Consider the following 22,500-nt stretch of genomic DNA (forward strand, 5'->3'; position numbering starts at 1 on the left):
AAAGTACGGTGACGTACCTCCAACACCATGCTCTGTAATTCTTCCGAGAAGGACAGCCTCTGTGCGAGTCTAGTTTGCGTCAATCGCACCACTTGTGAGATAAGATCCCCCATACCATCCCCCGTGTGAGCAGAGGTGGGTACAAGGGATACATATGATCGCAGGTCTGGATTGTTGAAGAAAAGGGCAGCATTCATGGACTAAAGAAGGACAAAGACGAGCTATCAGACTGAGATGAAACGAATGATTAAATTGTTCACAAACAACGCCAAAAAGAGTGTTATTTGCCTTGAGCGCCGCTAATGGAAATTGTTGCCCACGTGGAAATTATTCTCCACTTTTAATATACATGTACTCCACATTTTTTCCGCCCTCAATAACTGACCTGTTCGGCAAACTCTTTTATAACAATCTGCACTCGCTCATCAAATTCTTGCTTGGTATTTTTCTTCTGCTTCTTGATGGTGTCCATGATACCTGAACTCGGCCCTCGCTTCCACTCGAACAGCCTGTCAACCTACAAACAAGCATGCAAACAATAAACATTTACAAAAGAATTAAACTGGGATAATTTACGATTGAGACTTCGATGCTGAACTGGGAAAGAAGACCAAAGCCACAACTGAGTACCAGGAATACATCTACTTGGCCTTCCACACTACCCAAAGCCCACCTTATTCAAGGCCACTATAAATGGAGTCTTCCTTTTTTTCAGAAGGTTGATTGACTCGAGCGTTTGCGGTTCCAATCCATGCATAATGTCTACGACCAAAATCGCCATATCACACAGGGACGATCCACGAGATCGCAGATTGCTGCAAAACATAGAATGTAAAAATTAAAATGCTGCCTCTATACTGGAAGTGTACTTGGGTATCAAGAATAAGTTATGGCAAATGCACTTTAGTCTGAAAAAAGTAATTCACATAAAATAGAAGATGTAATTATGGCAAGCTGGTAGATCTTTTTTAGTTTAGCCACAGACTTGAAAGCAGGGCTGGCTCTGTGGTGGGAGCACTTGCTTCCCACCAATGTGGCCAGGATTCGATTCCCAAACTTGGCGTCGTATGTGGGTTGAGTTTGACGGTACTCTGAACTGACTCGAAAGAGTCTGGACCTAGCTTGTCAGCGGTTAACTTTCAGAAGCCGTTCACGCGCTTGCTCAAACAAGATGACACCATAAAGGAAAAGGGTGTTAGAATGAGGAACCAATAAAGTACAGCAGGAGTTCCTGAGTACAGTAACTCATATCAATGGTGTTCAGGACCATTACAAACTCTAAAATCTATTACAAAAAAGCACTGAGTGTTAATTTAACCTCTAGTAATGTATAATTTGAAGTATTTCTGAAACCAATTTTAAGAACCTTTTAAGATCACTTTCAGGCTGATTTCTCACTGAGCCGCCCTTAAATAAGAACACGATCAGCGTGAAACCTGACATCAGTGTTCTTGTATGCGGGTGTTTACTGCATTTGTCCAAACATTGATTTGACTTCTCAATTACGGCCACCGTGAAAGACAATCCTATTGGTATATTTTGGGTCAAACTTGTGACTTCCGATCGGCGTGATTTTAAACAATGAATATAAACTCAGTGGCCGGTACAAAGTAAAGTGATTTTTTTTTTTTTGTTTAACTATATTTCGGCTGGCCAAACATTCAAGCCCTCGATTATCTTAAAGTACAATTGGCATTGGACTTGAAATATAAAACTAGAGTTAAGTTTACAAAAAACCATTTAAAACAAAGGATTAAAGATGAAAGAAAACGAAAAGTACCAATTTGATTGTTCATGAAAAGTTAAGATCCTCAGGAGTGTTTTTGGCTTAAAAGCGCAAAAAAAATTATCGGGGCGTTACTGTAGTTCTTACATTTTGTATACGCGTGACAGTCTGGCGTGACATTAAGTTTTTCACACGCTGGTCACATGAGGTGCAACCGGGATTTCTAGTTTGTATTAAATTGGTCTGTTTTGTGTTGTGAATTCTTGGTTGGTTATTACATTTTGGCGACGAGGATATCTCTAGATTCGAACTGGAATGGCAACCTACGGGAAGATAGGCGAATTCAAAGAATCAGAGGAGTCGTGAACCCACTATATCGAGCGGTTGGAGCAGTATTTCCTGGCCAACGAAGTTTACGAATCTGGGAAGAAGCGAGCGATTTTTCTCAGTGTTTGCGGGAGTAAAAGCAAACAGCCAGTGTATTAGAGTAAGCAGCAATTCCAGAAACAGTCAGCACGCGAAGGCCAGCTCCTTTCCATGTTTATGACTCTGAAGATGTGAACCGATGATTGAATAAAATAGAAAACTACCTAACTCTTCGCCGAATAGACCTAACCAGTAGAACAGCGGAGGCGGAGCTGGTAATGAATTTAGCCGGGCCCGCAGAAGATTTCTGTTACTATCTGTCCCTTGATCGGAAGTCCACGTACGCTGAACTGAGGGATTCTTTGAGAGAGAGGTTTGCAAATAATACCCAAAGCTGGATAATTCAAATGATAATGAATTTGATTTGCATGAATTTGCATGAATTTGAATGGATTTGCAGCAGGTATCGCTTTGAAACCGAGGCAAACGGCAACTCGGAAATGGGCTATTAACACTTCTGAAGTTTTACTCAAGTCACAAGATCTCTAGCATGCTCTTCTTCTACTAACCTAAAGGATTCGTGTCCAGGTGTGTCTATGATTAAAAGACCGGGTAACTTGATGTCAAAATCTTGAAACTGAAAGATAAGAGAGAAAGATACAGAATGAATGTGAATGCCCACGAAATAAAAAATTGGGCCATTTTTCTATCGAGTTAACATTTTAATACAAACCGTTTACATTTAACTTCCCAATGGCACAACTTTCCAACTAGGCAACTCGAACGAAAATGCGTTCAGTTGATAACACGGACACCTTATGCCACCACTACAATTCAATTGGAGAAATTCACAGATGAAACCTGCTCCCGAATTTGAAAAAAATGGCAGCGGTCCCTTCCGAAACATTTTGAATTATTCCACGCTAGTTTGATGTCTGTTAAAAACGAGAATGGAGCAAAAGACGGAGTGACAAACTTTTCAAACCGCATTCGTCACGTACTAGCGAGAAGGAACAAAATGGACATGATGTAAACAGTTCAAAAACGGTTGGACTGGGTCCGAATTAAAGCCCAGCGCAAACGGACGCGACATTGTTGGCCAATAACTCCAAACATTGTTGGCCAATAACTCCCAACATTGTTGGCCAATAATTTGCAACATTGTTGGCCAATAACTCGCAACATTGTTGGCCAATAACTCCAAACATTGTTGGGTGTTACATGTTGGGTCCATTTGCACACCCTGTTGCACGTTGTTGCACGAAGTCTGAAACTGGTCAAACGTTTGAGCCAACAACTCCCAACATTTATTTTGTTCTGTGCTCGTCGAAGCGTAGCGCAACGATGTTGGATCCGTTCGCACAGCTCTTCCAACATTGTTGGGGCTACGCACGCGCATTACATGTGGTCTCCATGGAGATAGCAACTCATTAACATGTTGAAAACAAGATGGCAGTTGAATTTTATAAGTTTACAATGTCTTATGGGTCGTATACTTCCCATAATACACTGCACGTTCTTACACCGCTGGAAGTTGTTGCGTCACAACTGCCAACAGCATCCAACATCTGCAGAACCAACAACTCCTTACAATGTTGCGAATTGTTGTGTCAGGGGTGTCTTTCGAAAACCGCTCTTGTTTCCGTTGTTTTTAAAGAAACCCATGCAAACTTTCTACCACTGGAAAGCTAATAAAATGTAGTATTTGAAAATGCCTTTATCTTCCACTATTTTATTTCAGAAAGCGAGCGCACTGAAGCGCTTAAACGCAAGACTGACCTTGTCTGCTCCGCTGAAATAATAACCCTTGCGTTAACAGGGTCATCCAAACAAAAAAAATCACTAAATAAATAAATAAATAAATATTGCTAGTGCTAATCACCCTTACTTGCAGTCGAGGACTGAATTGCAAAGGGCGCGGCTGACGACATCGGGCTGAAAGCATACAAAGGCGACTCTGGCTGCCGCTATACAGTCCATGTTTGATGTCGGAGCACAGCACCACAGCTAGATGTTAATTAGCTGTGAGGCGATTTTGATAAGGGAGGAAAACCGGAGTACCTGGAGAAAAACCTTCGAGATAATAAGCTAATAGTGTGAGAGGTTCTCCCAAAATTGTCAATAGTTTTCCCGTGGCATCCAAGTGCTTGACGTGCATACGAAAAAAATTATATTGGCCAACTTTACAATGAATTTTCTCAAGAAACAATTTAAATATGGAAAAATGCCACAAACAATTTCTGAGTGATATAGTGCAGTTTGTTTGGATGTCCGTCTTAACGCAAGAGTTATTAATTCAGCGGAGCAGACAAGGTCCGTTTCGCGTTTGAGCACAGGTGCTCACTTCCAAAATATAAAACGTGTAAGTTAAATGCATTCTCAAATGTTACATTTTATTAGCTTTCCAGTTGTATATACGTTGCTTGGGTTTATTTAAAAACAACGCAAACAAGAGCGATTTTCTCCAAGACACCCCTGAAGGTTTTCAGTAACCTAGATCGCTTCCAAACCACATCGTTTTGGTGCGGCTTCGAAGTGGTGTCAGTGGGAAAGCTACATTGTAGACGCCACTTGTAACTCACATCCTTGATCATCTTGGTTTGTTCTCTGATCGCGTCAACGGGAACCATAGTTGCACCAATCTGTTGAGTGATGCCGCCAGCCTCTCCATCTTGCACATGGGTGTGACGAATCTGCGACAAGAAAGTGTTTTGATTGCAATTCATACTTTAGATGATCATATTTTTTTGTCATGAATACAGGGACACCGCATCTCGACACGAACTGGGCAGCCCTGGAAGGAAGGAGAAGTTCTCCAACTTAAAAACAAGCAAACACGAAAATTACACGTATTTGCTTACTGAAAAGAGTTTCGCAAAGGGTTTGTTTTTGCATTAAAACTTTTGTGATTGGAAGAAAAACTACGCATTGTAATTGGATTAAAACCTCGACTCACTGTCAACCAATCAGAAACTACGAACAGGTGTGACTTCCTAGAACACGTTTCGTTTTCCCGCGCTCAGCGTCAGCAGCATGTATAAAAGTTAGGTTATGATTGGCCCAATTGAATGCCTGCCTCTCTTGTGATTGGTCAACCAATGCGTAATTTATTTTCCTTCGATCTTCCAGCGATTCACCGAAAATAAGCCCCAAGACACCACGAAATTACAAAAACAAACTCATGTACCTTGTCCAAAATCTTTGTTTTTCCAGTGTCTACATGACCCAGCACGCAGATGACCGGAGAACGCAGGTTGTCTGTAGTTCGGTTGGCTTCTGCTCTTTCACGTCTTTTCTGAAACGAAATATACGACAATGGTAAAACATTCTTCTGCTGTAAGCAACAAAAACTGACAAAATTAGACAGAGAAATGCTGGTTCTTCTTCATATCAATGGCACAAGGTCGAATAACTTTGGGGTTTCCATTTAAAAAGTCAAATCAATCAATGACGAAAAAATGTACCATTGAACCTTCTTCATAAATGTCGAAGACCTCAGACGCGGATTTTTTTACCAATTACACCTAGTGTTTCGTGGCTGATGTCGTTGTCGTTTGTAAAAAGGGCGCTTAATTAAGCAAGGCGACGATGACGGCGACTTCGAGGATGTTGTCCAAAAATATTATTTTCCGTTATTGTAATAATTGGTGAGAACGGTGTCCTTGGCCGCGTTTTCACGAGCGGTTTTTTAGGTCGCTTAGTGAGTGACGATCGAAAATTCCGTGAAAACAGTTCCTTTCCCGACTCGCTCAAAGTTAATCGAGTCGGCAAATTTCAATAGAATTCTCATTAAATTTAAGCCAGCAAACCAGGTAGCTTAGCTTAACAATGAGGAGTCGCTTGCGGTTATTCAAATCAGAAATACAACAGGCGCGCTATTTTTATTATTTTTATTATCGTATTGGCACGTGCTCTCTCCTCATTTAATCTTATCCGTGAAAACACATATCGTTTTTAAGTCGCTTAACGACGTCTGCAAACAAACAACTTTCTTGAATGTTAAGGCAGACAACGGCTGTCATGAAAACATGGCCGTTGTCAGGGTGAGAACGGCACAGATATGTACATAAATATAAAACGCACGTGCTAAGCGTGCAAATTACTGAAACTGATATCATGTGACGTTTTCATAGCTGTCGTCCTCATCCTTGTTAAGCTCCCATATGTTCATTTCTGTTCATCCAGGGGCGGCTCCTTTCCCAGCTGAAGCTGAAGTGAAATAGGGCCATTAGCCCATACACTAAACATTATTTACCTCTATTCTCTCCCGTACTGTTTCTGGTCTGGTGTCTTCTTCTTCTTCTTCTTCTTCTGATTCCTCGCTACTCTCACTTTCATCTTCATCCTCATCTGATTCACTTTCCTCCTCGTCTTCTCCTTCACTCTCCTCTGACTCTTCTTCACTTTCTGCAACTGTTTTGGCAGGTTCTTTGACTTTCACCTTAAAAGAGGATTTTTTAAAAGGGATGAAACCATTCAGACTAATCGTAACATTTGGGCAATCCAATTGATCAAGTCACGTGTCATGTGATCTGATCACCAGGACTATACGTACTCTCATAAACCAATCTGGATCTTTGTCCAAAATTCGTACTTCCTCATATAAAACGAAGGAGATAATTATGAACACACCTGGTTATTTCACACGACGGGAGTTTCAGGCTTGCACACTATCAAACTCGGATTCAATATACGCACTGCTGCATTTGGACGAACTCTGCGCTTATCACTCGAACCCTGCACTCTCATCAAATATTGTCTTTGACGTTACCGTCACTTTTCCTTTCTTGCCTCAATGATTCCTTCTTGGCGAAGGCCCGAAATGGTTGGTAAAAATAATTTCTCAATGCACAACTCAAAATTGTTAGAAGTTCATAATTTATTTTTCTTTCGATGTGAATGCAATTCCACTCAGTTTTAAGTAATAAGATAAATTCGACAAACTATGTCTTCGGATGAAAGTGTCTCTCCCGCCCCTTTGAATATTTAATACTACAGAGCACTTCAATCAACAAGAACAACATTGATTACAATATTTTAAAGTTTATTTTACCTTGACAGTATCTTGCGCCTCGGAATCAGGAACTGCAACGTAAGAATGAAGCAAAGTGATAATTCCACAAAAACTTCAGAAAATAGTTGGTACGGTGAAGTCGCATTCATTCTCCCTAAAAGGCCTGTGGGCCTTGCGTGAGTTACTTGAAGCTGGGTGAAAACCGCAAGGAACCAAAACAAAGTCTTAATGTTTGAAGTAAAATGTTGCAATTGGTCACGATTTGAAGAAAGTAATGACAAAGAGACAAAAAAAATCTCTATGACACTTAAGCCTTAAAATGACAAACTCAATTTGGGGTCTATTGTAAAGCTTCATGTTTCTATTGCATAAAGGGTGTTTTGTGAATAACAAAGCATACCTTTTGAATCGGATTTATCCATGCTTTCTTCATCGGAGTCAATATCCCAGGAATCCTTCACCTTCAAAACAAAATGTTAAAAGCTTAATTACATGTACTCGTCAAAGGTTCTGGACGCGAACGACATCGACGAAACCAAAGCAAAACCAAAGCAGGGTAAAATGAAAGCTGGAGTAAACTAAAATTTTTTATGGACTCCCCCTATAATTCAAAGACGTTTTAAGACCACTTGTTGCGTGTAAGACAATACAGTGTACATGTAAATCCCTTCCACTGAAAACAGTTTCCATCACCTCGTCTTCATCTTCTTCATCATCATCTTCTTCTTCTTCTTCTTCCTCTTCTTCATTTTCCTTCTCTTGTTCTTCATCCTCTTTGACTTCCTGATGATCTGTAATATTCACAATTAACAAACAAGCAACATGTATTTTCCTCCTTGGACTTACACATGTACAATAACAACAACCAAACTTTTTCCAGAAAAACCAATGTAGTAAGAACGGACTTCCCGAGCACAAAAAAGGCACAAAAATTGCTTCAAGCGACATAGAAAATTTATCACTTTTTTTCCCTTTGTACTTTTTCTGATTGTTCAAATTGTTCAAAAGTCGATTAACGCTGAGCCGCAATTAAATATCAACTACAGCCGTAAGGTAAGAATTCCACCCACCAAAAAGCCTCTGACAATCTAATTTTAAGCTAAAGGGAAAAGAAGAAGTCTAACTCGAAACTGAAGGCCAAAAATCTCGCGGAACATTAATTTTTTGATCTAAAATTAAGTTTCCACTAATCCAGGATTACAGTAGCGAAATCGGGCTTTGAATAAATGGGCCGTGCAAAAAACTATATGCATTTGTTCCATGGCAGCATACATGTATTGCTCGTAAGGGTGCGTTCGATTGACCGTATTCCGGAATAGGAACACATGGTACAGAAGTTAGAAATCCTTTGTTTTTACTTACATGTAGATTCACTTTAAAATTGTCGAACACCTGCTTTAATGCTATTTAAAACATATCTTTATTATCATTGTTGCTTAAAAACGCCAAACATACCGTTTTAAATCATTACTCCACGTATTCTTATTCTGGAATGGGGTCAATCAAACGCACCCTAAGTTTCTTTATTGATCTACAACCTTGAACTGTTATTAAACCTTGTTCTTTAAATAATGTAATTAATTAATGAATACAACGAATTTCTATGCAGATTGAATGCCACTTTAAGTTGAGCAATATTTTTTTCTTAATGAATTCCTGTTACCGTCAGGTTTCCGATCTTCCTTGACCTCAAGGGTGGGTTCCTCAACTGCAGCTCCTGAGGATAAAAGGTGATTGTGTAACACATCTGAGTTTTTTTCCGATACTTTCCTTTTACAAGATTAATAATATACAATGTACATGAAAAATTCTCCATTCTGATCAACCTCGTTCCCAGGGTCTCTCTTCTTTGCCTCCACTGTCGTCTCACAATGGAGGCAGAGAAGAGAGACCCTGGGAACGAGGTTGCATTCTGATTGGCTAAGAGAAATGCAGTTTCCAGACAAAACAGTGTAGAAAAGAGCTAATTCAATGCACTTTTTCTGATAAATTATGATTATCTTGTCTCACCGTTTTTTCATGTGTATTATTAAGTAATCACAACATTTTTCTCATGCAATTTAATAAAATGAATAAGCAATTTAGAATTACTTTTACGGAAATAACAATACAGTTTTTCCATTAGTGAAACCCACCTGATTTTTCTGTTTTCTCGGTATCTTGTGAGACCCGATTTTGCTGTTGTCTTTTTGGTTTCTTATCACTGTACCGAACAGGTCGCTTTACCCCATCTTGCTCTTGTTGTTTGAAAGCTGAAATTTCAATCAAACCTAAAACAAACAAACAAATTAATCAAAACAACCTCTTAAGTAACTGCTAATCACTTCTAGCAGGTGTGAAAGAGCTAAAAAAGGAAGTTTCCTTTCCATTTCTAAACACAAGGACCGCTTTGTAAAAAGAAATTACCTTAATTAAAAATGCTCAATGCATCCAAATGAACCCAAAGGTGTAAATGTAGACTGATGTACAACATAGATAATTAATTTTGCCATGGCTTTCAAGAATCCAAGTTCATTATTCTAACAGTATCTCCTTTATGATTATGATATTAACTTTCCAGTTTCCAACTCCTCAAAGGCATTTTTTGTTTGAGGACGGAACGAAAAAGTGTCTGAGTTTAACCTTCATATCGACGCCATAATTTGAATGAAAATTCTCTCCAAGGCCTAGAGAGAACCATATCTTCCCACTACCACCTGAAACCTTCCATGGATAGGACTATAAAAACTATGGGACAAAAGTGACACTTTTTTTTTTGTTTTTTTTTAATTGATAACCATAATAATGGTAATTAACAATTATTCCTCGAGCCCGAATGGGCTCTGAGTCAATAGCCCATGAGGCCGAAGGCCAAATGAGCTATTGACTCAGAGGCCATGAGCGCGAGAGGAAATAATTGTTTTAGTAAAATCCAACTAGTTGGTCAAAAAAATATCGAGACAAAACATCTTTCGCTAGTTAAAGCTAGACTTTAATTGTTATTTTGGTTTTCAAAGCCAGCGCTTTTCGCTACTAGTGGGCTATGACAAATAGCCCACTAATAGCTCAACCAATCAGAACACAGCATTGATAATAGACCACTAGTTGGATTTTACTAAATGGAAATAGATCTTTGATTCTGAATTACACGATTTCGGTGGAGCTGTTATCTTTAGGGGTAACCTTTGGCAAAGTTCATACATATATCAGATGCCTTTACAACAGAAATTCTAAAAATCTGGTCAGAAATCAGTTATGACGATAACATGACTTCCACCGAAAATTTGCTCTCTTTACCTCACTTGTGAGGATTGGAAATAAACCTACATGTATTTACTACAAATCATGGTCTTCCAAAGGAATACAAAAGTGATGATCCTCCTCATCCTTTATCACAAATCTGCTTAAGGAGAGCTGCCGATAAACCACTGTTTCAATTTTAAAGGTCCCATATTTTTGTCTGCTCGTAAGCATGGTCATTGTTAACGATGATCTTTTTTGCTTATGTATTCATGATTATTCATAGACATTGGGTTTGCAAGGCATTTATTTTCTTCTTACAACCTCAATAAATATAATTCTTACAAGAACACAAATTGTCAATACCTTGTTGTTTCATTGATTCCAACATGGCCTGAGTCCTAGCTCTCTGTTCCTTTTGAGCTTTTGTAAGATATGTTCCTTCCTTTTTCATTCTGGCAATCTTTTCCTGGAGATGAAAAGAGCATTCATTTGGACAAGAGGCACCTATAATGACCATGACAATGACTGGCACAGGGTAAACAATCTAGGACACAAAGCGCCCCCCTGGGATAGTCCCTTTATGAACCTTTTTTTTCTGGAAGTCTCTCGCCCTTGCCTTGTTGTAGCTACTACTTTACTTTAGCGTATGACCTTACCCTGTGCATGTCAGTCATTGCGCATAGCCAACCATGGTCGACAGAGTTATTATTATTATTATTATTATTATTATTATTATTATTATTATTATTATTATTGTACTTCAATTTGTCTCTATTTGCCTTCTAGGGTCAAAACCATAGCACGGTTCTAAGGCATTAGAGTAGTGTTTGTTCAATTTACTTGATTGAGAAGACCTTTCTCAGAATGTGTGCCACTGCCAAAAGTGCTGTTTTCTGGATTTCAAGAAGGTTGTTATAGCCTAAGATTTTGCATCGCTGTTTTTTAGTGCCTTTCTTAATAACTCCCACGGATTTTTTATTATTATTATTTAATATTTAATTTTAAAATTACGATACTTATATTATTAACAGTATTTACGATTCCTACCCAACTTACCAAACAAACGGTATTAATCTAAAAAATAAAAAACAATTATGCAACATTTAACTAATAAAAAAAAAAGCCTTTTGCAACACAAAAAGTAATTAAATTCTTTCAATTACAATTCGTTGGATTGTAATGTGAGAGGAATGGGTGGACGCCTTCTATTTTCGGGCATTGACTGCGTGTTCTACAGGTCCAAATGTAATACTTCGCGACCAAAAATAAAAAGTAGTGACTCCAAGGGCACTTACAAAAACACTTATTATTATTATTATTATTATTATTATTATTATTATTCAAGGCTGCTGCCTTATTTGCGAGCGCGGGTGACCAAATTTCTGAACACATAGCCTAAATGGGCACCTTACTTGATTCATCCTCACTTTCTTGTTAATATAATCCCAGCTGGAATTAGTTAATTCTGGGCTCTTGACTACTAATGTTGGAAGCCCGAAGGGCTCCCGGACAATTTTCTTAGGCCGCAGCCTTTTATTATTATTATTATTATTATTATTATTATTATTATTATTATTATTATCATTTTTATTATGTGATTTTAAGAACACTGATATTGACATTGAGATCCAAGAAGGAGCCATTTTTTAAAGCATATCTTCCCATTTTTACTCGGAATACCTGAAAGGTATCCGAGTTATATTCTGGGAAGAATTTAGTTTTCTGTGCAGCAAATGGACAATAGAATTAGGAGGGGGTGATTTCATTGGCTAAAAGCAATGTACTACACCCCTCCGAGCAATAAATTTGACCTCCCTCTGTGACAAAACAACTGCAACAAAAAATAAACACAAGCGCGAAGGAGTAGATTTCAGATAGCGAGAGACTTGAAACAGCCTCACGTCTAACAGAATTCGATGAAAATCGAAATTTATAACGTGCAGTGTAGCAACTAAATGATGGGTTCTACGTTGGGGCTTCAGCGTGACTCGTTTAATTTCGTTTGCTGATTCAAAGCCCATGTTCCACGATATAGCAAATGACGCAATGCAGCTAAACGTGAATATGCTGGATTCAGCCGTCTAGAAATGTTATGAATAAGATATTTAGTATAATCCTGCCTGTTGAGAACATGACTAAATCGCCAACTTCCAGCAGCGGTATGTTATAAATGGCCGAGATTTCTTAGTCTCTTTCTGCCTCAGCTGTTCTTTGTACGAACATCATCCGCCGATGTCTAGTTTTTCTTCTTATTATTAGTTTCTTGATCTTCATGTTAGTTACCTAGAGCTGGAGGTCACCGGCCGCGTTATTCACAACACTCTTAATTTGGAACCTTAGCAGATGGATACCGTTTTTTACTTACCCATAATATATTGAAACCAGTTTATCTGATGTCACGCTACATACTAGATCCCGCAAAACTAGACATAACGCCCACATAATTTCCATTCAAACAACCAGTTCTAAGACATACTACCCCTATAACTATGTCACCTGTTGAATTTATTTGCAATTGTAAACATTAAGCGATTTTCACCGGTACATTATTTGCGCTGTTATGAATGAGCCGCCTGCAGAAACATTTACTTGTTTTGCTTCGTACTTAGCGAATTAAAACATAGGCGCTCGAGAGGCGCATGTGACTATTCCAGAGATCTACAAGGGGAAAAGAAGTAGAATGTTCTGTCATGTGAATAGGAGTGGCTGAATTGTGGGAATTGATTTACCACAGCTTTCATATCGGTAGTTTTTCGACCATTGAAAAATTTACGTGTGATAGATAATTTTCACTGTCACGCAACAAAAATATAAATTCGAAACGTTCGATAAAAAAGGCCAATAACTTGGAATGTTGCGGGAAACAAATTTAGACCCCACCTCCAATTCTCAGATCTGTGCGATACATCGTTTCTGAGCTCTTTGTCGAAGCGTTGAAATAGGTGGATCAAAGTGGACTTTACTTTGCCTTGAAAGCGCTTACTTTTCGCTCATGAGATAAAATGTATGAACACATCTCCTAATGTACTTGAAAGGCTCAAACTGCCTAAATTCATAGGGATAGATATTTTTTTCAATGAAATACAGCGGAAGCCCGCCTAACGGCCATACATTCTCTTATAGAAAACCTTCGTTAATGCGGTCAGCCGTTAATACGGCCAAGGGCCACAATTTAAAATCCCAAATAGTACATTCCTTTGTAATTTCACCCCGTTAATACGGCCGCTCGCGCCAAACGCCTGTGACATGTTAATTTCATTGACCCTCGTTAGTTACGGCTGTAATCGAACAGCCGATTTACTTTACAAAATACTGTCAGCAACACTCCTACCTGTTTTCATTACAAACATGATCTTGACACCACTGTAAAATCCAGTAAGGCAAATCGCGAAGGGTTAAGTCTTTGTGCTTTCATCAAAAACACGATCGATACTTAAGTCTGTCGGTTAGGTAATTACGGCGGCTTCCGTTTTTTTAGAAGCATAGTAAGCTGGGCCTGTTCTTGTTTTGATTTTAGGCTCAGAACGTACAGTACACTTAACAATTTTAAGCGTTTCACCTACTGTGCGAAGTTTCAAGTATTTTATACAATTACTGTACGTACGTTCCTGTTGTTTATTAAAGAGAAACGTTTTTCTGGAAGTGCAAATGCGATATTTGTCCTTAAGGCCCTTTTAGTCATGAATTTCACCCTACACCCGGTAATACGGCCACCCCGTTAATACGGCCAATTTTTTTCGGCCCGTTGATAACCGTATTAACGGGGTTGCACTGTAGCTTGGTATCATGTTGTCACCATGACTCAGCTACGTAAGGTGACAATTAGGAAATTCGAAATGCTGTATTTTCGAAACGAAAGACGTCATGGAACTGGGAACTTGGAGAAAGATTTATTTTTCGGGTATCTTCAACCTCCTATAGATGACAATTCAGAAGACCTTGCTAATTTGATGATCTAACTATGAACCATCTATGGTTTGACAATTACGTGCTACTGCAAAGCTTTGTTTATCTCGAAAACGGCGCCTTCATTAAACGCGTAAACGGGCTCAATTGGTCGGTTAGAAACAAAATATGAAGGCTACGAGAAGTAACTGTTGTAAGAATTAAAACCTCAACTCAGAACCGTATTCTTCACAGATCATCATCTACGAACACGAGGCACCCGAACATTTCGTTCGTCCTCGCGAATTATCGGCAATTCATCGCACTGTTTGCAGAGTCCGAACTTTGATACCCTTCATTTACGGATTTGCTCCGAAGTGTATTCTATTGTTACGTACTCATTTTCGGAAAAACTAACACGATGGCAATAGTGACTACGCGCATGCGCAGTCACTACCTCGTCCAAAATGTATCACCCTAATACTGCGCCACTTGGTATTCCGAGTAAACGCTTTAAAAAAGCGTCTTGTTTTTTTTTTAATTTGATGCTGTTGTAGTGAAGTTTTTAGTGCATTCTTTTTTATTATTTATATTGATTAAGATTGTGAATATCATTTTTTAACATTTTAGTAGATTATATAATTATTGTAAATTTAAGATCTTAAGAATTTGTTAATAAAGTTTATTTTGTTAAAATAATAATAATAATAATAATTATTATTATTATTACTATTATTATTATTATTATTATAAAGTCTCAACATCATGTTCTGGCTGTTGTCATTGCCGTCTTTTCTTCTGTTAGGCGAGTCATAACAAATGACCAAAGGCTAACAGAATTATCTCTTCTTCGCATTTCCAACACTTTCATCAATATCCTTGCAGTTCCCAACAAGGCAGTCTTTTGCATTACTCCAACACTGAATGGTATCCCTAGCTTTCCAATCCACCTATCAAATCCTTTGGTGACACTTCCAAGGGCTCCTATCACTACAGGTACGACTTCTACCATTTTGAGTTTCCACAGTCTTCCGATCTCTCTCTTCAAGTCCTGGTATTTTTCCACTATTTCCCTTTCTTTTCACCCTTCTCTTACATCAGCCGGTACAGCAATATCGATTATTATTATTATTATTATTATTATTATTATTATTATTATTATTATTATTATTATTATTATTATTATTATTAAAGTCCTTTACTTCTACACTGTGGCAAGCAGTTACATGTACAGTGTAGTTAAACTGACTAATAAATATTACTAAGAACCTCTAACAAAGTATGCATCAAGGACAGTAAACCTCATCATGCACACCTTCAATGAATAAAATAAAACTATCCTACCTTATCTTTCTGCTTTTTCCTTTCTTTTCTTTCTTTTTCAAGTCGTAGCTGCAGCAAAATTTTTCAAAGTCAGACCAGCAGATACATATGTACAGCATACGAGGGTTAAACGAATGATTATACTGGCAATATTCCCAGCTAGACTGCATTCATACATTAGTTATGGTGAATACAATTTGCCCAGTACATAAATTGCTCATACATATAAACAGCCCCAACTTCAATTTACATTATGACTGCCTTTCTGCTCTGCTGTCAAACCCTCCCCAGACTTTCTGTAAGTGAATGTTCAACCAAGCTCAAAGTAAATGAACATCAAAACAAAAACTGATGTTGTGCACAACAAATGAAAAATGTGTGTAAATCAGCAATAAAGCTGTGGGTGAATACCTTTTCTAGCCTCTTGTTCTCAGCTTCTTCTAGAAGCCTTTGTTTCTCCTCTTCCTCTTGCCTCCTCTTCTCTTCCTCCATTTTGATTAGTTCAAGTCGTCGTTGCATCTCCTTCAACATGGCTTTGTTAGGCTTTTTTGCTTTAGCTTCTTCCTTTTCTCCCTTCTTCTTCTTTTTCTTTTTACTTTTGCTCTTTTCACCTCCTTCTTCCCCACTTTCCGCACCATCTTTCTCCTCTCCTTTGCCTTCCAATTGATTTGATGCAGGCTTGTCAGTATCAGCATCTTGTACAATTCCTGAACGTAATATTTTATAAAAATTCATTCAAAACATTCAGGATGAAGAAAAGATAAAGATGAACAAAAGTACATCTTGCACAGGAGAACCTGAGGTCAGGGCTATGACATTTCTCCCTATAAAACAGGAGAATTAGCACCACAAATAGCACTAAGACAATAAAACACTTTATACAAGGGTTTATAAAAAATACATATGTATATGCAATGCAAGCTATGCTATGAAAATCTGTAAACTTACCGTAAACATCTTTAAAGAACATGCACTGGTCTAATCTTAAACTGGTTTAAGTTTTCACCTTTAACCACAGATCTCTGCAGACTGTTTTATTAATCCACCATTATGGATGAGAAAAGAAAATTGATGGGTAATGTACAAGACTTGTTTGCAACTGAGGATTCAATTTGCATACTTAGACAAATTCCTAAGACCCTTAGAAAGTTCTGTCAAAAAGAGGCAGAATGGTGCTTGTATTTTTTAAATAACCATCTTTTATGGTGTTGTGGATATACCGGTACCGGTATGTGTTACATGTAACATGTATCAGATTGTTACCTGAAAGATTTGATGTAGCAACTATCTCACTCTCCTTACCAGCCACTGATTCCACTGATTCTGTCTTTGCTTCTTGTTTGTCTTTCTTATGCTCCACACCAGCTTCTGCTTTCACTTCTCCCTTCTTGGCCCTTGCTTTTGCCTTAGCCTTTTCCGCTTCCTTTTTCAATTTCTCTCTCTCCTTTTTCTCAGCTCGTTTCTGTGCTGCTGTCTTTAATCCTCCCGTGCCTTCAAGTTCCATTTCATTTTCAACTTTCTTTGGACCTGTACTGTCTGGTTTACTGGCTGTCTCGATCTTCTCATCCTCCCCAGAATCTTCATCAAAATCAACTTCCTTCTTGTCTTTCTTTTTCTTTTTCGATTTTTTACCAGCTGGCAATGCAAGTTCACTAGCAATTTCTGTACCATTTGTTTCGACTTTGTTTCCCTCACTTTGTTCACAACTAACCTCATTATCATTAATAGCTTTAGTTCTATTAGTCTCATCATTTTCTGTTGATATTATCACACTTTCACTCTGTTTAATTTTCTTCTTCTGTTTCTTGTTTTTTGAAATTGTAACCATATTCATTGCATCATCATCTCCTTCATCTCCACCTGAGCCATCATCTTCAATATCCAGACCCTGAAATCTTCCTCCACTGGATTTCATTTCCTGTTTTTCACTTGCTTTACTTTTCTTCTTTTGCTTTCTGTTTTGCGAAATTGTAACCATGTTCATTGCATCATCATCTCCTTCATCTACACCTGAGCCATCATCCTCAACATCAAGACCCTGAAATCTGCCTCCACTGGATTTCATTTCCTGCTTTTCATTTGCTTTACTTTTCTTCTTTTGTTTTTTGTTTTGCAAACTTGTAACCATGTTCATTGCATCATCATCTCCTTCATCTCCATCTGAGCCATCATCCTCAACATCAAGACCCTGAAATCTGCCTCCACTGGATTTCACTTCCTGTTTTTCACTTGCTTTACTTTTCTTCTTTTGTTTTTTGCTTTGTGAAATTGTAACAATGTTCACTGCATCATCATCTCCTTCATCTCCACCTGAACCAACATCTTCAATATCCAGACCCTGAAATCTCCCTCCACCAGATTTTATTTCCTGTTTTTCACTCCCTTTACTTTTCTTCTTTTGTTTTTTGTTTTGTGAAATGTTAACCATGTTCACAGCACCATCATCTCCTTCATCTTTACCTGAGCCATCATCTTCAATATCAAGACCCTGAAACCTGCCTCCACTTGTTCTCTTTCCCTGGGTTCAAAACAAAACATGATTTGTGTATTTTGTTGTCAAACCATTAAAAGAAAGTTCCAAGTAAGCAAGTTCAAGAACCAGCACCTATGGCATCACCATCAAGTGCATGGGAAGTGCTCCAGTCTAGCCACTGCATGGCTCAAAATTAGAAAATTACTTTATTGTATTGCCAGCAGTGTAACAAAAGAAAATATTGTTACTATGTATGTGCCTGCAATACACATTATAGAAACTGCTGAAACTGGTAATGATGGAAGGAGGGAACAGCATTGAGCAGGTAATAATTTCAGGGGTGTAGCTACATTGAAGGCTTTTTCAGAGGGTGGGTCACACTCTCTGAAACCCAGGGTACTTACCAGTTTGCCAAGTCGACATCCACACAATTTTTGAGATGAGCAGTGAGTGCTGGGGGAGGGAAAAGCCCCAGGGGGAGGGGATTACTTCCTATCAATGGGCTAATGGGGATGTGCCCCTGGATGGGGTCTCATTTTCATGACTGGATTGACTATAATGGGGTTGCATTTTCAACGGAGTTCCCAACAGAGTTACTAAGAATGGGGTCGCAAATTGTCGGGATTTGTTTGGCTAGTGGGATTTAAAAATGGAAAGATTTGCGGTAAGAAAAAGTTGTTACAGAAAGAACTGTACTGTAGCGCTGTTGATTTAATATTTACCAATCGCATTACATTCCGTTTTGAAATTACAATTAAAAGGCTTTATGTAAGGTTTATGCATAAACAGATAGTGACTGAGTTGGGGTCGCTAAAATTACATTCACCCAATACAGAGGCCAGCAGCACATAACCGGCAAAAAAAGACTCATGAGGGCATGAAGCACGATATGCCTGCATGCACTCTTTTTAATGAACAAAACAAAGGACCAAGCCTCCTGAGTATTATCACATGATCTGTATTGGGAAAACAAAATGTACAAGCCGAAAAGGTCTACCGTATTTACAGGCATTCTTTGCATAGAGGCATCATCTTCATAATGATGGGTATCTCAGCTTGTCTAATTAGTCCAACCTCCAAAATTCTCCTGACGAACAAACTTATACAGTTGTATTTGTATCTCCTCAAGTGATAAATCATCAAGATTCCATTAAATATGAGCATTCCGATTGAAAGAGAAGCCATTACGATGGCATCTACAAAAAGTAACCTATGTTGTATATCTTGATGGCCTCCCATCCAGATACCAACCCCACCCAACAGGGGTTAACTTCAGTGAACTTTTGTCATGAAAGCATCTCAGAGGAATTAAATGGGACTGACGAGCACTGACTGAATCAAGAACAGTCAGCAATGACCACTGTCAAGCTGAATTTGATGATTCACAAGTCTTCCTCAAGTGTAAATTACTGTACATTATTCTCGTAAAAAGTAGAACTAATAACCACAGCAATTCGCATTTTAACTTGCTGTGAAAAAGAATTTAAAGTGAACTCGGAAATGATCAACATGTCAGCCTCAATGCTGTCCAACGTTACCCTTCTCCTTTGCTTCCAAGGTGACTGCTGAACACCCTTCAATAATCATAGACTACTACTCGTAAACTACATGTAGTTGCTTGACTTTGGGCAAAAGAACAACTGAAAACTCCGAGGCAGGATTTGAACCTAGGACCACTGTAACATCTGCATTGCAGGCACAAGATTTTGTGGAGCCTTCAGACCAGCAAGATTCAGTCATTGCCCATTCAAGAACCAATAGTAGATGAAAGGACCTACATTGCAGCTCCCTAGGAGTTCTAAGTAGCATAATGAGTAGTCGTAAGAGCATCCGACCGGTGTTATGGAATGTCCTTTTGCCTGACCCCAAAAACCCAGTTTATCATCCTTCCCATGGGTGCATTACACCTTAAATATCTATATTTGTTTTCTAAAATGTGTTCAGTACTAACTCCAGCCCTGATTATTATCAAACATATGAAAAGCAAAATGTTCTTTAAAACAATCATTACTGGTACCTTAGTTTCCCTGGTAGTATTTCCTTTCTCATCTGGTTCACCACCTTTTAAGGCTTCAAGGTCATTCAACACATCATCCTCCCTACAAAGAAAGAATAACAATACTCTATATTTGATGTTACATGTAAGGATCATTGTCTTCCTGACATTGTGGTTAGCCAATGACAAAACCCAACAACTGATATTATTGTTAATATTAATTACCGGTAATTATCTTGGCCAAGCATAATTCATTTGCCATTTAACCCTTTTGCATGTCCCAAGAGTGCCACTGATAGATTACTCTATCAAATGACTAGGGACTTAGGATGTATCAAGCCACCTTAGCACATTAACTCAAGGAAACTGGTGTTTAAACTTGTACAAGTGAATGTAGCTGTACACAAGACGGTTCAACCCTTTTAATCCTGAAAGTGAAACTAATAGATTTTACTTGTCAATGGAGGTTGCTTCAGGGATGAATGGATAAATAACATCAAGGTTCACCCAAAAGCTACGCCATCTTTAACAGATTCTACTCTGTCCAACATAAAGACTGTCTCAAAGCGTCCCTTGAAAGACCTGGGCATCGACATCAACACACGGGAGACACTTGCTCTGGACCATCCAGATCACCACAGGAGCCTGTGCAGCCAAAGCTACAATCTTGGACATTTAAAATAGAAAATGAAGATGACCCCTCCCCACCAATTTCAATGATGAAAAAATGGTGGGCTTCAACTTGTGCACAGATTCATCATTTGATTTTGGGGGGAGAGGGGTACTATGTAATTTTTTATTAATTTTATTTTGTCCAAGATTACAGACACATCACCAAGGCGCAAAGAAAGTATGCTGTGCGCAACCCTGAGCAGCATCCACTGCAACGACAGCACCCACTCAAACATGTCCTACACATGGGCAAGCCTTCAGGGCCGGGATTGGCCTCAGCAGTCAGCTCTGGACCAACACCCACCACTCTAATTTGACTCTTAGCCATCATCATCTTCAACATCGAAGGCCAAACAACAACAACTCTGTCTAACGCCAGATAATTTTACTCGTTAACGAGGGCTGATGGATGAATGGGTTAATCTACTGTTGTTCCCTAACTTTAGATGTCATACACTGTTATATCCTCTGAAGTCTTTATATCATTAGAAATCACCTTTGAATACAAATGTTTAGGGTTCATTTATGAATTAGTATGACACTTGCAAGAGTAGTCGATAAATTATATATCACCTTAAGTAAGTAAATTAAACTATCACTATAAAATCAACAAAAAAAGATTGGAAATTATTTTTTATTCTTATACATGCACTGGAAAAGCCTGACTTTGACTCTGGACATTAAGGCTTGCTTGAGGAATAAAAATATTGATGTCGAATTATACTACATACATGTAGGTTCTATGATAGCATGAGAACAGCCTCTAAAATCGAGGAAAGTACATTTGTAGACTTCTGTAAATAAAACACGTGACAAATAAGTTACCAACTTTGAAAAGATCTCGCTCACCAATCCAAATCTTTCTTCTTGTCCTTCTTTGGCTTTCCCATCTTGGTGATTTATTAGATTATCTGGGATATGTGACAAATCATAGGGATGTCACAGCTGTACTTCATAACACGAGGACTAGTCTCGCTGTAAATCCCTAGACGTACTCAAAGATCGTGACTGGCTGATTTCCTTTCCACTTTCGAAATTTTCGCCCGTTTTCGCCTTTTCGTCTTATATTTAGAAGACAACGTCATCTAGGAAACGATGATCGGTCTTTTATAAGTTGATTTCTTAAGAAAACTTCGGTTCAACAGAACAAATGGCTGAACTTAGGATGTATTGCATGTCTTTCCGAAGTTTATCGTCATCTTTCTAGTACCAGTCTCTCCAAAGTCTCACGGAGATATTACACAGGCAGCCCACTTGGCGACTGGTACTGTCCCGCTTAGCTTCCTCAGCTCCGCTCGCAAAACTGAAAGACGATGTCTATCTCCCCCGATTTTTTTTTTTTTTGCGAGGTACCAGCTCATATACCGAAGTCGATGAGTCGATCATGACTCGAATACTTTTTCAAAATTTTTAACCAAGTTTGTATCTCCTTCAATCCACTGATGTTCCTTGGATCCTATAGATGATTTTCGTTCAGCAGAGTTCAAATTTTTGAATGAACTAAGTTTGCAAACGGCACGAATGTTATGTGATTCCCCCTTGTTGTCTTTGTCACAGCAACTTCCAACCGTTTTGTAAAATCAAAACAGAATCATACAATGTGGCGCTAAGTGCGTCGTTGGCTATTTACCATCGCATATAGATGTTAAATATCCGAATACCCGAAGTACACTGTACATGTCTTTCACAAATAAATCAAATAATAAACGTGCTCTTTTATTCGGTGTCATAGAGATTTCTTTTACCCCCAATTCCCCTCCGCTGAAAATGATCTGAACCCATCCAGCCTCAGAATTGAATTTTTTTTAGCGTTATTTATTTAT

At 38.5% G+C, this 22,500-nt stretch overlaps 1 protein-coding gene across 2 annotated transcripts in view; it reads right to left on the bottom strand.

The window, feature by feature from the left end:
* LOC138015709 (eukaryotic translation initiation factor 5B-like) overlaps positions 1-21,895 on the bottom strand; it is a 33,440-nt gene extending 11,545 nt beyond the window's left edge. The window contains exons 1-18 of one of the 2 annotated variants that reach the window (XM_068862819.1): positions 21,527-21,895; positions 20,027-20,108; positions 16,839-18,054; positions 15,948-16,243; positions 15,558-15,605; positions 10,692-10,794; positions 9,242-9,376; positions 8,770-8,823; positions 7,800-7,897; positions 7,507-7,567; positions 7,146-7,177; positions 6,348-6,533; positions 5,280-5,387; positions 4,675-4,785; positions 2,662-2,729; positions 674-815; positions 386-517; positions 18-200 (exon numbers count right to left, since the gene is read on the bottom strand). In XM_068862819.1, the coding sequence (XP_068718920.1) occupies positions 18-200; positions 386-517; positions 674-815; positions 2,662-2,729; positions 4,675-4,785; positions 5,280-5,387; positions 6,348-6,533; positions 7,146-7,177; positions 7,507-7,567; positions 7,800-7,897; positions 8,770-8,823; positions 9,242-9,376; positions 10,692-10,794; positions 15,558-15,605; positions 15,948-16,243; positions 16,839-18,054; positions 20,027-20,108; positions 21,527-21,567 (3,096 nt within the window). In that variant the 5' untranslated portion in view covers positions 21,568-21,895. Of the gene's footprint in view, positions 1-17; positions 201-385; positions 518-673; positions 816-2,661; positions 2,730-4,674; positions 4,786-5,279; positions 5,388-6,347; positions 6,534-7,145; positions 7,178-7,506; positions 7,568-7,799; positions 7,898-8,769; positions 8,824-9,241; positions 9,377-10,691; positions 10,795-15,557; positions 15,606-15,947; positions 16,244-16,799; positions 18,055-20,026; positions 20,109-21,526 lie in introns of both variants that reach the window. The other variant, XM_068862818.1, reaches the window with a different exon arrangement.
* Positions 21,896-22,500: the final 605 nt, after the last annotated feature.

The sequence above is a fragment of the Montipora capricornis genome, chromosome 9 (genome assembly GCF_036669925.1).
Source record: "Montipora capricornis isolate CH-2021 chromosome 9, ASM3666992v2, whole genome shotgun sequence".
Classification (NCBI taxonomy): domain Eukaryota; kingdom Metazoa; phylum Cnidaria; class Anthozoa; order Scleractinia; family Acroporidae; genus Montipora; species Montipora capricornis.